Source organism: Limulus polyphemus, unplaced genomic scaffold (genome assembly GCF_000517525.1).
Source record: "Limulus polyphemus unplaced genomic scaffold, Limulus_polyphemus-2.1.2 Scaffold47, whole genome shotgun sequence".
NCBI lineage: Eukaryota > Metazoa > Arthropoda > Merostomata > Xiphosura > Limulidae > Limulus > Limulus polyphemus.
Genome location: NW_013665657.1, coordinates 1,121,877 through 1,140,179, shown reverse-complemented (window position 1 = coordinate 1,140,179; position 18,303 = coordinate 1,121,877). Strand labels below are relative to the sequence as shown.

At 33.1% G+C, this 18,303-nt stretch overlaps 1 protein-coding gene across 1 annotated transcript in view; it reads left to right on the top strand.

Annotated features, from left to right (window-relative positions):
• The window catches only part of LOC106462668 (epithelial chloride channel protein-like), a 77,044-nt gene that overhangs the window by 43,166 nt on the left and 15,575 nt on the right, over positions 1–18,303 (top strand). Inside the window, exons 9-14 of the mRNA XM_022390289.1 lie at positions 3,624–3,947; positions 4,226–4,462; positions 12,921–13,055; positions 13,278–13,425; positions 15,273–15,428; positions 16,749–16,979. Of these exons, the coding sequence (XP_022245997.1) occupies positions 3,624–3,947; positions 4,226–4,462; positions 12,921–13,055; positions 13,278–13,425; positions 15,273–15,428; positions 16,749–16,979 (1,231 nt within the window). The remainder of the gene's footprint in view (positions 1–3,623; positions 3,948–4,225; positions 4,463–12,920; positions 13,056–13,277; positions 13,426–15,272; positions 15,429–16,748; positions 16,980–18,303) is intronic.

Here is an 18,303-nt window from a genome sequence, read left to right as displayed (position 1 = left end):
TCAGAATTAAAAGATTTTTAATCAGAAGATGATAAGGAGAAGGAAAAATACATACTGACATAAAGAAGAAAATAAGTAAGATAAACACTAAGAATAAGAAAGAAAATTGTGGATATATAGCCATATTTCACTGTATTAGTGGTCTCTCTGAAAACATACAAAAAATATGCAAACAGTAAAAAGTCAGAACAGTATTCAGAAGTCACAATTCAGTCAAAATTATTACACACAATAAACCACCTCAAAATCAGTAGAATGCAAAACACCATTTACAGTATCCCTGCTTAATACAGATTCCAACTACACTGGATAAACAAAAAGATCAATAAAAGTCAGGATACGGTAGCATAATTGACATACAAGACTCTGTAAAACTGACTTATCTCCAATATCATGCCAGAGCAGATCATAAAATAAAATGGAATAACACTGAAATAATGTGATACAAATCACCTGTGAGAAAGGTATAAGAAGCCTTTTGCATCAACATAATTGAAAACATGTGCATTCAACCAGTCAAAAACATCTGAAAAATGTAGATACCCTTCTTGAAGCCATTCAACTAGTTGACAAGGTTCAAATCTAGGCTCCTGCTAATTACATTCAGTAATTCACAGAACTTCTCTGATGAAAATAGCAGATTTGCAGCCGAAACAAAGGATATAAACTAATTAGTACTTATTTACTTTTTTTTATAATTGTTATTATTAAATGCTAACCAATAATTATATATGACAATAATAGATATTGGACCATGAGTATTGCAATAACTTTGTAATTATAATATTTGAATTATACTGTTACTTATTTACATATACAGGAAATATACTGTTATCTAGATTTCAACATAGAAAATATAATTATGCATTTTAAATGGGTGTTCATGTTGCTCAGAAACCATGTGGTGTCTAAGTGATTTTGTTTATGACAGTATGACTAATATAGATAAAATAAGCGTGAACTTTTTCTTGACATTTTATAATAATTTTGAATAAGAAAGTATGGCTCTACCTGTACATCTAGTATTTCTTTTTAACAGTTTTTCATAGTAAGCCAGTGAATTATAATGGACTCAATTTATTATGTTGTGAATTTAGCAGATATACAATATTTTGAGGTAATATAAAAATTGTTTTACATTTGATAATAGAGTTTTAGGAAAGATAGTGTTTGTTTTTTGAGCAAAGCCACAGTGGGATATCTGCTGTGTCTGCTGCGGGTAATTGAACCTCAGATTTTAGTGTTGTAAATCTGTAATCCTACTGCTGTCCCATCGGGGGATGAAAAATAGTGTTGGAAGTAATTGTGGAAACAGCAAATAAAATTGTTATAAAAATACAAGTACTATGAAAATTTTCTTTCTGTGCAGTATGAAAAAGGACTACACTGGCATATAGTTAAGTGTTGATAGTTTAAGAATGATTGGCTGTCCTCCATTCATTCAAACAGTACCATACCAGCTTAATGCCTATAAAAGTACAGGCAGCTGTATTATTTCCAGCAATAATTTGATAATGCAGTTACGTTTTTCAGGACAGTAATGCCAAATTGCACATGCGTATAAGTTACAATCTTTGCTGGTGAATACTATACTGTGCAACAGATTGAGGTGAAATTTCATGTTTCAGTAGGAAATTTCTAGAAACTCTGAAGAGAATATATGAAACTAGTACTTTAGATAATAAAAATGATCAAAATAGAGCTCCCAGTCTTTTCAAACATGTGACATAAAGTATGCTTTTCACATGATTAATAGATGACAATCCAGAAGAGATCTTTCCAATGAATAGTTAGATACATATTAGCATGGCATTCTCTAATTGGATGTGTAGTTGACCAAAACCCACTACATAGGAGAGATGAAACTAAAAAGCTGAAATTTGTATTAGACTCCAACTGATGGGATAAGCAAAAGTGTAGTAGGGTACTCCTTACAGATGAATATTTATTCAAATTGTTTGGTCAGAATAAGTGATAGTCTAATTGATGGCAGAGAGAAAAACATCATCACAGTCAATACATAACTACATCTGCTGGGCAACAAGCACATTGATTTTAGAGATCTATATAAAATCAATGACACCTTCACTGCTGACAACACAGTTACATTTTTATCCATTGTGTCATTCCCTTGGGTACAAGACCTGTTAGGAAAGGATCATGTGTCAGAAAATGTGGTGTAAAGATACAAAATCCCAATATAAATATAATCGAAGATGTGAGAGCTTGCATGACAAATGAGAAGGTCAAACAGAAACTTGGCTAAGTTGTGGGAAGTAATACAGGAAATTTGAAACACTATTTGACAACTGCACTTTTATAAGATTGTGCTAGCATAAAATAAGATTTACTGCTTTCTTTAAAGCAAATGCAAAGTACAAGTGCATTGTTTTATTTTCTATAATAACATAGTGTACTTGCAATAAAGAGACTAAAGTAATGGATATAGGGAAAGGCACAGGTATGAAATGGAAGTTCGCCATAGTCTACAAAAACTATAACAAATCAAGGAATACAAATACATATGAAGTCTGGTGTTGTAGGATTATGCTAAAAATAGGCTGGACCCACAACATAAGTAATGTGGAAGTATTAAATAGGATGAATAACTACTAAACACCACTATAGAGAAACAAACAATGACCTTTGTTTGACTGATATTGCATAGATCCAGAGGAATGGACATTAAACATCATTGACAGAAATACAGAATAAATATAGGGCAAGGTAATGGCAGAGAAAACTGTGGATGGAAAATGTGACAAAGTATCCTAGAGTGGACAATTAGGGAAAGTTAAGAGACTGAACAAGTTAGTAAGGAATTTCAAACCTTAATTATCAACTTTGGAACACTGAACATTAGAACTGACTGGTTGACTTGTTATTAATTGACCATTTAGTTGTAATTACTTACTGCTTGCGACTGCTTATGTTCATCACCTGTGCATTTCCATAATTATTTCCAGTAATGTATGTTTTTTTTATAACAGTTTTTTACATATAATTAAAATCTTTACACAAAGTTTAATGTACATAGATTAAAACTTTTCTCAAAGTTTATGTAAATAAATCTAGCATCAAGTTAAAAGTCATTTTTAATATAGCTCTTGAACTGCATAAGTTACCAAGACACTATTGTATAAAAACATTCTTGAGCATGCATCTGTCAACAGATTAATATAGTTGTAAAATAAAATTACTTTAAACGATTATTTATCTGCCCATTTGGTTTCTGTTTTTTAATGTGGAGCAAGTTATTTTTGGGTTCAACCTTGCCTGTACTCTATTTTTATAAATATAAGTCAAATATTAAAACTAACCTTTAATGATCATGCTTTCCATGATCATTACTTAACATTGAATAAATGTTACATACATAAGTTTGTTTGATAAATATTTTTCCTTTAGATTGAAGGAGAGAGAGAGAGGTCTTACAAAAATATCTTGTTTTTATATTAAGAGTTATTTACTTCTTATTTTGAATGAGAAATACATATTTTAATAAAATAAAATCCTATTTATGCTACTGTTTGTTTGGACTGTTGTAGTACATTGTTTATATTTGAATGAATGATTAACCACATGAGAAGTTGGAAAAGTAATAAATCTTAAATGTTTTCAAGCTACTTTCTGCAAACAACCAATCCACAGCTGGGAGTATCATAATGTTGGTGACAACTAGTGATTTAACTGAAAATGGAACTCAAATATTGAAAGAAACCCTAACTGCAGCCAGTGTACGACTTTTCATAATGTTGTATCACAAGTCCGAGAATGTCTCCTCTTCTTTTCTAAATTTGGCACACAGCACAATGGGTAGACTGGTTTATGTCAGAGAAGAGATGATTGACGATACATTATCACTGGTCAATCAAATCAATTTATATGAAGCATTTCAACATGTTCTACAGGGTCATTCCTGGGAGTCTTTAGACCTCCCAGTAACAGTAAGTCATACTATATTCATATATCAAAAGAAATTATTAAAATGTTACTTAACTTGTGTAATAGTCAAATATAATATATATATACTTTTTTTTGATAACCTATACCAATATTGGTAGTACTGCTTTATACCACCTGATTATACAAGTATATTGGATCAAATAATGTCAATGGCTAGACAAATTAGATATAAAGCTTCTTACCTTTTTATGCATCTTCTTAGTGATTGTTCTGTTTATGAAGGTTTTCACTCTATAATGTTATTTGTATCTTTTTTTAGATCCTCAAGAACATTGTAAATGGTTCTTCACATGCAATATCGATAAATATCCCTGTAGACAGAACACTAGGACAAGACCTGAAAATACAGATTTCCTTCAACAAGCAAGGCTATCCATCAATTGTCAAAGACAGTATTATATTGACATCTCCAACTAACAGAAATTTCAGTTTTCAAAGTTCGGAGTTTGAAACACCATTTGATGACTTTTACCTCTTCCACATACCAGAAGCAGAGGCAAGATAAATGTTTTTTCTTGTTTTTTTCCAGAAAAAACTTGGCTTTAAACAAACAAAAGATATCAGTGTATCAAAAAAGATTGATTTTATGATCCCCCTTCACAACTGCAAATCATACATTTCAGAATAGTGCATAATGAATTTTATCATTCAGTTTTAACAGATGTTGTTGGAATTGCAATATAATGAAAGATAAATTACCACTGGAGAATTTAGAGTATAAATTGTGTACTTGCTTAGCTATTTCTTAGCTTTGGTTCTTTCATTGTTCGTAGTTGACAGAATGTAATAAACTCATAAATCATATAATCTTCTTTCAAACACTTGAGTTTTTTATCTGATTTATATAGATTTTTGTAAAGGTTTTGTACTTGTCTCTTTTTAAAGCTGTAGTTAATGTGTTTTTTCATTTCTTGCATAATTAATTGTATATAGCTTAGTTTATCCAAATTTTATTGTATCAAGTTCGACAAATTAGCATGGTGCTTAGCGTTCTTTTCAAGCCAATGTATTTAAATTTTATAGTTATCCTGCTAATATTAATATATGGTGTTTTATCAAGACTAGAAAAAGAAATTAAATTTCTACTAATTAATACTTTACTATGCATCATACATCAATTTATTTAGTTTAAGTGCACACTTTAATAAGCAGTATGCAAGCATAATATTTAACAAGAAGCACAGTAGATATATCAAGCCAAACCCCAGTTACACATCATATATTTAAATGTACTTTATTCCTCTGTCAAATGCTTTTACTATGTAGTGTTTGAGCTTTTTTAGTTCATTGTGCTAGAACATAAATCATTAATACAATATCTTACAGAGGAGAAAAATTTTTGACACTTGTACTTATTGATATGTACTTCCAGTGATTTATTTATGCTCATACACCTCAGTATAAATGGATGGGATTGTGATTTAAAGAGCATTATGGGAGTTTTCAGACTTTTAACTGTCATGATTATGATCATTTGATGTTCTTAATAGCTATTTATTTACTTTTTTTAAAAATTATACACTGCTAAAGTTAATTTTCATAATGTTTTTCTATCTATTTAATTACCATAGTTACATCTTGAGGTTTCGTTTCATTAACATCAGTGTTTATAAAAAAAATTATTGAACATCTCAATTTTCATGTGTAAGAATTGTTCAAGATTGCAAACATTCTAAAATAGATTTAAGCATGGTATATATATATCTTTATTTCTATACTCATTTGTTTTATTCAAAATAAAATCCAAGCACTTGTAAAGATAGGGTTCTTTAGTGCTACTAAAAGTTTTTGACCAAAACAGTGAAAAAACCTTGCCAAGAATTTGGAAATTTTCAATGTACTTGATGAATTATTATAAAGGTCTATATAACAATAGTTTGCACATTACATTTCTTCAGTATTTAACTTTCAACATGTTTTTCCCATGTTTGTGCTGTAAAAAAAAAATGTAGAAAGAAAATGGGAAGAAAGAAAAATTGGAATATGCAACAACCCTCCATGATTAGGAGCATGACACACCCTCCTAGAGCAGCTGGCTCCCTCTGTATTACTTTACATGTACATCACTTTCTTGATTGTCACAATACGAGTTGGACATGTTTCTCATTTGCTTTCAGTTTTCGATATTCCAATATTAACTTGTTGTTTGTGTGGACATCAGCATAAAATAGCTTTCACTTGACATTTTTTGAATACTAAAGGAAGAAAAACTGACTCAACATAATTTTGAAAATAACCTGATATTATTTTTTTGAATGAGTTTGCTTTAATACTATCCTGCATTCTGGTGTGTTATAAACTTTAATTATCTATTTCTCACACATAGTTACCTTGGTTTGTCAGGTGTTAGCTTCTTTCATGGGGGGCCTGGGCCTTCTTCTCCACAATGGTTGGTGCACCTTCAGGCTAATGAGAATGTTTGTGATGAGGATGATTTCAGCTGTTTTTTTCCTGCTTCTGACTTTACCATGCTGCCTTGTCATACATCTATAGAGAAGGTTTGACCCTTCAATTACAAATCTTCTCCCCCCCCCCTCCCCCCTCCATGACTCAGCGGTAAGTCTTTGGATTACTACACTACCAACTGGGTAGGTGTAGCATGTATGGCTGGTTATGTGACTCTGTGCTTGACTACAAATGCACATGCAGTGATTTAACTTTACAGGTTAGTAACATTTTGTTGAATGTTTCTCCTGTTTTCCTTTCTTTGTTTTTAGCATGTGATACCTCTTCACCTGGCATTGTAGTTCTTGCACAATGATTTTTATCTTAGTTAAGCTTGCAGTTAGTATGCCTCAACCTCCTCGAGTTTCTGAACAACATGCTTTAGCTTTTCATGGTGAGAGTCTCTTCAATGGCTACTTCCCTGACTACTTTGTTGTTGGGACTTGTTAGGGTAAGATGTGCTGCTTGTGGGTGTTCATTTTCCTTCAGGAACTTATGACTGGCTTCGTTTTTGAAAGCCATCCTATTTCTTTATAGTCCCGTGTTGATGTGGCCAGGTTGCATACTTCCCTTGTACTTTACCCACATCTCGTTTTTTCCCATTCCTGTCATCAATGTTATTAGCAGTATTGGTTATTACACAGTGGGATCAGATCCTTTGGGGACCAGGCTCCACCATTTTGTCAACATTTGGGAAACCTTCTCTTCTGTTTTGTGGGTTCTGCAGGTTTTTCAGAGGATATTTTTCTTCAATTACAGTTGCCACCTTCTCCTTCCTTGTCTCCCATCCTGATCCCTCCTCCAAGGGATTCCATCTCAAGCAGTCATCTGTCTGAGGCAATGAGAGACCTACTTTTTCAGGAAGCTATCAAGCAGGTGTTTTCAGTTTGGTTGAGTTTGTACTCTTGGTATTTCGTTGTACCCTGGTAAAACAGTCATCGACCACTCCCATCTCCATCAGTTTCTGGAACTCCTCATTTATCCCCATATTGTTTTCTTTGGGATGTCCATGGGGGGGGTCTAGCTCCAGGCTCTTCCATTTGGGCTTGCTTTGGATCTGTGCATGTATTGTAGGATAGTCAAGACATTAGCTCGACATCTACTTTCATTGAGACTTCAGTCTCATCATTATATGGATGACTAGCTTCTTCTGGTTCCTTCCTGTTTGGCATCTTCCAACCACACCAGTTTGCTTTTGGAGGAAGCTAGTGTTGGTTGATTTTTCAACATGGAAGAGTTTATCCTTTCCCTGTTTTAGTATCTAATTGACTTGGGCATTTTATTCAATTTTCACCTTCAGTTGGGCCCAGCATTCTCCACTACATCTTTAAAATTTGGAGCATTTGGTCATCAAGGCACTATCCTCTCATTCTCGGCCATCTCTAGAGTTATATCTTTTTTGGGTTTCTTTGGAAGCTCTCATGCCCCTCATTGTCATGCTTATATGCATTCCCTTCCATGGGAATTCCACAATCAATGGTTCTTCAGCTCGGATTTCTTGGATCAACTGGTTGTTCTTCTTTCAGACCGACCTTGCTTGGTGGTTGGACAATAATCATACTATGGCTGGTATTCCTCTTCCACCTCCTCATCAGAACTTCTGTCTTTTCATTGATGCTTCTCTTGTGGGTAAGATTGCACAGTTCTATACTTAGGAGATTTTCAAGACTTGTTTGTTGTCCGAATCTGGGCTTCATATCAACATTTTGGATCTCTTGGCTGTTTCCCGAGCTCTGTCTCTTTTTTTCCATATTCTGCATGGAAGAGTGGTTATGCATTCTGAAAACAAACATATGTACATCTCCCAACAAAATAGTACTGATTCCAGGTCCCTAGTACTCCAATTCTGGGTCTACTAACACAGGAAACTGCTCTTAGCTTATCATATTCCCAGTGCTTTGAATTTGTGGTTCAATTATTGCATCTGCACAAAGTCATTCCTATGGAGTGGATCATAGATCCTCAATTTCTCTGGTGATTATGCTCTTGTCTGAGCACCCCACACATACTTGTATTTGCCACCCATCTGAACAACATCCTACCATTTTGCTGGTCTCTAGTTCCTCATCTTTAAGCTTTTGGTGTAGTTATCTTCAGTCAGATATGGTGGGGCCTTCACTTTTATGCCTTCCCACCTATATGTCTCCTCCCCACAGTATTTGTGTCAAGTTCTCTTGGGGGATCAGTTTTGGCTGGCTTGACATTGTTTACCTCTCCTGAAATCTCTGTTACCTGTGAGGGCAAATCTACCTTCGTACCCATTTCCCATGTTTCTTCCATGTTGGATCCAGATCACCTCCTTTGTCCTATGTGGGCTCTGAGGTGCTACATGGCTCATACGGCTTCCTTTCATGATTACCTTTCTCATTTATTTCTTCCCTGGAACCATTCTGTGTCACGTGACCTCTCCCCCATCACCCTTACAGGTTAAGTTTGTTAGATTATTAAGTTGGCTTACTCTTCTCTCTCCTCAGAAGAGCATCGTCTTTATCATTTCTTGTCTCATCAGATTCAACATATCACTATGTTTCTAGTGGCTCATTTTCTTTATCCTCTGAAGAAGCTCATCCAGGATGGAATGTGGACTACTCCACATACCTTTTGTTACCTGCACATTTGTGAGTGAAGCAGAAGGGGATTGTTGCCCATCCCTGTATCTCCTTTGATTAAATATATCAGGCATGGTCTGCTTTTCAAAATAGGGTTTTGCAGTAACCCATTGCACTTTGTTTGGCATGATACTCCTCTGGACTCCCCACTGCGTTTTACCCTTCACTTCTTTGAGTGGAGTTTGGGAGCTCTTGCCACTTACCATTTCCTAGCCACTGGGGTGGTGGACAATATAATATTCCTCATGAGTGTAGACCAAAGATCACAATATTACATATCACTACAATACATTGAGAGGAGGGCAACACTGGGAACCCTAGTTTGTCAAGTTTAGTGTTGATTACTTTCTCTTCATGATTCTGGTGGTGTGAAGTGCATCATTTTAGGGCTACAGATTGGGATTCACTCAAAAGTATATATACCTACGAGATTACGGTCCAATAGCCCTAGCCACTGATGTGGGATATAGGGACCAAGACCTCTTAATTCCATCTCCAAGTTGAGGAACCTTGACTATCTGGTTGAGACTGGCCTATCATAATGATTATTCAAGTAATATTCCTGGAACCCTTGATACAGGAACTAGGTTCCAGGTGAAGGGCATACCTATTCTGGATGTAGTATGGTCCTCCCACTTGTGTAACAATTTTATATTGGTACAACACTATTCTATGCAGATGCTTGCTGTATGGATCATGCCTGCACTGGCTCCTCGCCTTCTCAGTATGGGATTCTAGCTATATTGTCAGTGGATGGTAAGTATGTTTTGGATGTTAACATTTTCCTTAACTGAAAATGTATTTCCAATAATAATTACCTCCGCTGACACTCTCCTGCCTTGCCTCCTCACTAAGAGCTGGTGTAAGTCTAGAAAAAAAGTGATAACATTATCTGAGTGAGGTGCTTATATACAGTACTAGGAGAAAGGGCACATTGATGAGGGTGGAGAAATTTGTAAATTAGATATTGCCAAGGGCATTTAAGTGGGGTATAGAAGACTGGAGCATGTGAGACCAATGCTTAGATAGGCAAAGCTAATGTCGATGAATAGCTATATTGTCAGCAGAGGTAAGTATTATTAGAAATACATTTTCAGTTTAGAAAATGTTAACTTTTCCTACTCATAATTCCATGTACAGGATGACTCCCTGTTGTTACAGATGAGTTGAGGCTTAGGCACAACTTGTAAGTTCAGGTTCAGTTTGTTGTACTCCCTGTCTCCTATGGTTGATTTGGAAGTTTGTCCAGAGGTTGCCATTTTGCTTATTTTCTTATCATGATTTCAGTTGCTTGAAGTATAGCACTCTGTTTACTTGTGGGAGAGGTTGGTGTATGTCTTATTCATGGTCTGATTGTCCTGGCTGCCTTACACTATACATATGTGTTTTCCTATGTGTGTGTGTATATATACACATACATATACACACACTGATTTGATCATATGTGACGGTCCCCCCCCCCCACTGTATGGTTGGGGCTGAGAAGATACCTAGCAATGTTTCACGTTGCTTACATATACCTGTTACATTGTTTTCCAAGGCCCTTATTTTACTAGTCTAGGCCTCGATGCTTCCCATTTCATGACACTTGACTTCTCTGAGGGTGAAGAGCATACCTGTTCCAGAAGTTGTGCGGTCCCCCAAATTTGTGCTTCCATTCAATTACAGTGCACATCTATTCAATTTTATATGGATGCTTTCCACAGGGAGTCTCTTATTTTATACCTCCACCTACTCAATGTAGGATTCTAGCTGTTGTGTGAGAAGAAGTATTGGAAATTATAATTTTCTTACACTGAAAACAGATTTCCAATAGATACTTACCTCTTCTCACACACTTCCCACCCTTCCTCCCCAGCTGTTCTAGGAGAGTGTGCCATGCTAAATGAACAGCTTGATCTTATGGGGTATAAAGGCTAGTGCATCAAGTGTTCTAGGAGAGTGTGCCATGCTAAATGAACAGCTTGATCTTATGGGGTATAAAGGCTAGTGCATCAAGTGTTCTAGGAGAGTGTACCATGCTAAATGAACAGCTTGAACTTGTGGGGTATAAAGGCTAGTGCATCAAGTGTTCTAGGAGAGTGTGCCATGCTAAATGAACAGCTTGATCTTATGGGGTATAAAGGCTAGTGCATCAAGTGTTCTAGGAGAGTGTGCCATGCTAAATGAACAGCTTGAACTTATGGGGTATAAAGGCTAGTGCATCAAGTGAGAAAAATGTGTTTTCAATCCATTAGAAGGCAGTGGAAGATTGAGAAAAGCTGTTGTGTAAGAAGAGGAAATTATCTATCAGAAATTATTTTCATTATAAGAAAATGATAACTGTACTAAAGATAAATCAAACTGAGCTCTAAGTATAGATGTGGCAGTAGGCAAAACAAGAAGTCATTACTTAAGTCAACAATACTCATTTAATGAGTAGGTTGGATTTGGGAACCAAACAAAGAGTAGTTGCACATAAGATATTAAAATAAAGTTCTAAATATCTTCTATGTATATGATAATGGTTACTGAGCAAATAACAAAAAAGTGAGTTTATTATTATTTTCAAGTTGTTCAGGTTAGATACAAATATTCAGCTATCCAAATATAACATTTCTTAATATATATATACATATAATGATTTTCAAAAATTTTGGAAGTTCATGGCTAAGAGAAGGGCTCAAGCCCTCCACTTCATTGTGTGCATGCCCTAAGTAATATAACACTGGCTATGTTTGTAGCACATAAAAAGTAAGCAGTATATTAAATTAAATCCACACTATTGTTTAGTCCAAACAAGATAAACACAAACAACAAATATTGCTCTGTCCAGTTATTTAATCAATGGTCATTCCTTATTATTTGTAAGCTATCTATAAACTGAACACGTGCATAATGTCACACCAAGGGAAGTAGTACTAGCTATCGTGTCATATGCAAGTTCAGCTGGTATGTATCTGAAGCAGAACAACTTTGAATTATTTCAAAATGACTAAGGCTATATGCTGCCAATTCTGATTTGAACCACTGCCAGTGAGAAGGCAATTGGTTGGCAGCACTCATGTACTAATAATTCTTGGGCTACTTTCTATATCAATGAATAGACTTGATCATCACATAATAATGCCTCCAGGCATAGCATGGTAGTGAAGATGGTTGCCACATGAATAAGGATCATAGATTAAATACCTAGTACCACAAAATATGCCATAAGGGCATTATAATGTCATGGACAATCTGTCTATTCACTGCTAAAATATTACTCCAAGAGATGACTGTGGGTCTGCTAGCCAGTTCCTTCCACCCAGTAAGCAGTTCAAAAATTATGAATAGTAGCAGATAGTCTCAGTAGCTTTACCATAACTTTAAAAACAAATATAACTTCCCCATGGCTGAAATAGCAATCATGTTTGGTGACAATGGGAAGTAAGTCTCTCAAATCACAAGGTAATCCTCCTAATCACTGGACTATACTAGCCCAAAACTGAACAGACTTGAATTAGGTAAAACATAATATGGAAAATCATTAATGGCAATATTTTGATTACTTGGATAATTAAGAATAATGAAAAATAATAATAAGAAGAAACCATTATTTTGATTAGTTAATTATTTCCTTAAGTCATGGCATTAAGCTGAATTGATTTAATCAAAAATAATAATAATAAATCATAATGACAATACTTCAGTCACTTGGATACTGGATAGTTAGAATAATAGGAAACACTTATTTTGTTTAGGTGATTATTTTGAACATAATTTTGACTAAACAATTATTTTATGTGACACTAATCAGTTATTTATTATTTTTGTTTTGAATTAAACTTGAATAGTTACAAGTTATTTTAGTGTTGTTTAGCACATTTCATGTGTATTGATCTATCACAGATTAATCTTTGTTTGTGTGTGTGTGTGTAGGAAGGACTGTGGTATTTGGAAGGAACAATTTCTGAAGAAGAGAAACATCCAATAGTGGTCTATGTAACTGCTAGACAGAAAAGTGGAGAAAAACCTCTCACTCTTAAAGCTTCATTGAATAATGGTGTTCATCAGGTAGATTCGTTTTAATTTACACGTGTTAAACTAAATAATTTTTAATATCTTACATGTGTTAAACTAGATTAATTTTTATTTGTCATAATTTAAGCTATTTAAATATGCTGCTGGATCTTGGCCATCTCTGAACTTCATGTATATGCTTTCAGACTGGTAGTTAGTACTTTCCAAAGATAATATTCCTACAAGATTAACTTATCTTCATATTTTATTTTTCAGTTTGACCCTGCACAAGTTCCACCTCCCATTATTTTTGCCCATATTCAACATGGCAACAATCCAGTAGTAGGAGCAAAAGTTATTGCTACCATTTACCACCCAAATGGGCAGAAGGATTCCTTTGAACTGCTTGACAATGGTACAGGTGGTAAGTGTGAAATCAGTTTCTGTAAGATTCAAACCTAACAAAATATACAGGTGTAGATTAATAGTTAAAGTTTATCCTTGTAAATAAAAGAAATTTTGAACACTTGTGTATTGAGGAATGTTAACGATGGTCTTTAGGCTTGGAGAGAGTGTGGGAAGATTTATACTTAGGATAAACAAATCATTTAAAAGAAAGGCAACATGCACTGTAATCCATATGAAACAAACTGTTACTATTTGGCAAAAATCTTAAATGGTTTTAACTGGTAACAAATCCTACAGTTATAGCAGTTCACCCAAGAAAATAATATAATTTTGTTTAGGTATATTCAAGAAAAAGTATGTGCAGATATTCTGCAGTGACTGAGTTAATTCGTAACTGTCTTTTTAAACAGGGTTTTGAATGGTCATAAATTTTCATTAATTCTCACCTTAAGCTTAAAGTATATACCACAATGAACATTCCATAGGGCCTATGATAGCTTGGCAATGATTCCGTGTCATAACTTCCATGGATGTGGGTCAAACTGGAGTGTAGGGGTAATATAGAAAGCCAAGGTTTTCATCTATCAAATGACATATTATATTGCGTTGTTTTCTGAACAGAATTTTCACTTTCTTTTTTAGTACAAGCTTTGTTCACATGGGAAATTTATCAGTTAGCTTGGATGAATTTGTAACAGCTCTTGTCACATAGCTAGAAAGCCAGAATAATTGCTATAGTTTTGGGACATTGCCTGCTTTTTGCATGATATTATTATTATATGTTCTTTGGTGCATTATTTAATTAAATAAAAATTATTTGGTGCCTGCACTACTACCATTAGCATAAAAAAAGTAGGGTTAAGTGTCATCAACAGAAAAATAAAGAAGGTCCAGGTAAGTACTTTGTTTCTTGTTTTTCATGTGTATTCTTTAATTATTATAATAAAATTAACTAAAATGTAAAAATAGGAATCTCTGTAGGTTAGTTAAGATTAGATTAGGTGAAATAAATAATAATATAATAAAAAAATTTCACTAGGCACGCATGGAAGCAGCTCTGAGTAGCTTGTGAATAATGTAAGTTGATAGCATAACATGAGCCCGACATTTTCCAAATGATTTACAACTTATAATGGAACAAGTAGTACAAAGAACAATAAAACAATAAAATTTAAGTATAAATAGTTGTATAATGTTACGAGTTTAAAGCTATTTAGGATAAACAAACTTAATTTCATGTTACAATTTGAAGTCATTCTAGAAAGAAGAAAAGGGTAATTTAGATTTATTTTGAATTTTTTTTTTGGTGGTTATGGGGTTGATGAAATTTACCAACCTTATATAGAGTTAGGATAGAGAAAATAACAGATAAAGTATAAATTTTTACTGAAAACAAATGTTTGAAATGTATTTAAGAGGTTTTATAGATTATATAAATGAAATTTGAATTTTTTTGGTATGAAGAATAGAATTTTTTATCATAACATGAAAATTACTTTGCAGTTGGACTAGTAATGAAACAGACTTGATATACTCACAAACAAATCTTTAGTAAAAATATTTCATTAAAAAATCTGATAAGTAATCTAATGTTTCTCAGAAGTCTACCAGATTTTTTGAAGATACACATACTGTATTAAACGTTATAGTATAAATACTTAATGAGTGCAAATGTGTATACAGACTCCGTGTTTTATACCGAGACTGTTGTGAAAGTGTTAAACCATGAATTATTTTTGAATGAGTACATTACTAATGGAAAAACTGTTGAAGCATTTAGTTTGTTTACCTCATCATTTATCTTTTATGCATTCTAAGTGTTTGTGATAACTGATGTAATACAGAGATGTTATACATCTGTAGATCCTGATATAACTAAAGGAGATGGTATTTACTCCCGTTATCTCACAACCATTTCAACGGCAGGACACTATACTTTAACCATTTCTGCCAACTCTAATAATGGAACAGCTAAAGTTTTGTATGGTGGAAGTAGTGGAGTGATGCCAAAAAATCCAAGTATGTACTAAGTTTCCTGCTTTTAAAACAGTTGAACTTATTTTACCTTCACACTTTCAAAATATGAAAATCAATGGGTGCTGTACAAACCTCTTTTTAGACATATTTTGCTTTTTCTCTGTATATCCCTTTTAATGTACAGAACTGATAAACCTTTATGAAAATCTTATGTTCTATATATCCTTTCTGTTTTGAGAAAGGTTGGTCAAAATCTATGTTATAATTTTTAAATACACAAGGTTCAAACAGTGGCATCTGTAGTTGATATGTAATCTTGGTTATTAATAATTTTCAAACATAATTGAAGAAATGTTTTTTTCAGTCATGTGGAATATATATCACAAAAACAGATAAGTACATCATTAGTGCAGGACACTCGTAATATCACAACAAAAACTAAAGGTCAAAAGTTTGTATAGTAGTACTGATTTAAAATTTCACAAGTGACCTCAGTTAACACTCTTAACATACCTATCTTCTATTCTTAATACTCTGCTGTTTAACAACTAAGCACCTATCGGAAATGGTAGAAATATGAATAGTAAAATGGTATTTACATCAATGTTCCTTCTAAAGTACATGAAATATTGTTTTTACATATCCTTGAGAATGTAGTAAGTTTATTTTTTTGGCTAATATTAGTACGTTAATTCAGAAGATAAAAGCTTATTAGGTTTTATCAGGAATTAATTAAATATCTTAAGGACAAAGGAATAAGTGTAACAATAAGACTGAGAAACTAAAGAATTTAGTCAGAACTTTTAGCCCTTTATATTTAACTCCATATTTTGTCAGGGAATCTGGAAAAATGTGGGAAATGAAAAGGTGGCACCATGTCTCAAATATTATCTTTATCTTTTCATGGATTCTTTTCAAATATTAATTCATGAAACAATTGTTGTGTACATTTTAAGAACATACTTGTAAATGGTGAAAGTACTTAACCAGTAAATATAGACTTATTCAGTGTATTATTTTTTTTAAGAAACATGATGTATAATTTTACTTTTACATTTTACAGTATTTGTTTTTGTATAATGTTTGTTGTAATTTGTATTGAATGTGTTTGACATTTATTTTACTTTTACATTTTACAGTATTTGGTTTTGTATAATGTTTGTTGTAATTTGTATTGTATGTGTTTGACATTTATTTTACTTTTACATTTTACAGTATTTGGTTTTGTATAATGTTTGTTGTCATTTGTATTGTATGTGTTTGACATTTATTTTACTTTTACATTTTACAGTATTTGGTTTTGTATAATGTTTGTTGTAATTTGTATTGTATGTGTTTGACATTTATTTTACTTTTTCTAAGATCGTCTCAGATACTGTTGTGGAAGTTTTGTTCCAGAAGATGAAGCTACACCAACAGGAATATTCATGCGACAGGTGAATTATGGAAGTTTTTATGTGACCAGTGATAAAACAAAAGATATATACCCACCAAACAGAATTGTGGATTTCAGAGTAATGCAGGTAGACAACACAAATAAACGAGTAAAATTAAAGTGGACATCACCAGGAAATGACTATGACAGTGGGCAAGGTAATTGAATTTCAAGTCAAAATGTTTACTAGATTCTTAAATGTATGTTGTAGCGTAAATCAACTACGAAAAGAAAATAGTCAAGCATGGTTAAACACAGTGCTTTAATTAAACTTTCAGCTTCTATTAATTTTGCTTACTAATATTTACATCATTTTTGTGATAAATATAGTAAGTTTGTAATTAGATTTTTCTGTAAAGCTGAAGGCTAAGTTAATAATTTAGCAAATGCTTAGTTTTCTTAAGATTGAAAGATGTTTCACAGATGAACAAAACAAGAATATATTAAAGTAATTAGAATAATATAATTCACCTGCAGCTCAATTCCTTAGTTAAACATAGCAATAAAATCAGGTCACACTTCCTCGTAGGATTTGTAAACAGATTATGTCTTGCAAATTAATCGCAATTCTACTCTGTGCCTGATCAAGTTAAATAGCAGTACACTATGTTGTTTGTCTTTCTGACATCAATACCATTAAACTATCTGGCTAATTTCACAATAACTCCAAGCTATTAATACTAAATGGAAAGAAAAATTATCTCTGACAAGAATAATAACATTTCCAACTGAATCAACCTCTTCATATGACAAATTATAGCCTGACTTCCTTTTCTTAACATATTCAAGTGATATCTACTTCAGAAAGATGTTCAATTTCTATATAATGTTGGACTACCTCTGATTTACAAACTATGTTGCAAGATGTTTTAAATGCCAAACCTTGTAATACAATGAACAAAACACCAAACATTCAAACCACGTATCTTGTACACTTTCATAATACATTTACATAGTATGTCTCTGTAGACAAGACTTATTTTTCTGTCTTCATTCTTAATGCATAAAGAAACAAAATAGATATTAATTTTTTCAAGAAATTCCAGTGTGAAGAACAAAGATATAAAATTATGCAATTACAGACTAATCTGCTCAACACAAATGGAAAAAAAAATATTTTATAAAGAGTAAAGAAATGAAAGCTAAGTTTTTATGAATTAAATTAAGTAGATACGTATAGGAGTGTAAGAGAAAGTACCTTAAATGATATGAATATTTAGTACAGTTTATGAAACTAACTTCTCAGGAAAGGTATTTTTAAATTCCATACATTCATAACCCTAAATATGCAGGGTTAAAAAACTGAAAATCAGCCATGCCTAATGTCAGAATGAACTAACCAATTTCATTAATGCAAACATACAACCATCTGGGATTAAAACTGATAAGATTTAGTATTTAAAGGAAAACTTGATACTTTCAACAGAATGTCTTGTTTATTTTGAATTTAAATTATTTTTTAATAAAGGTAGTGACTGATAC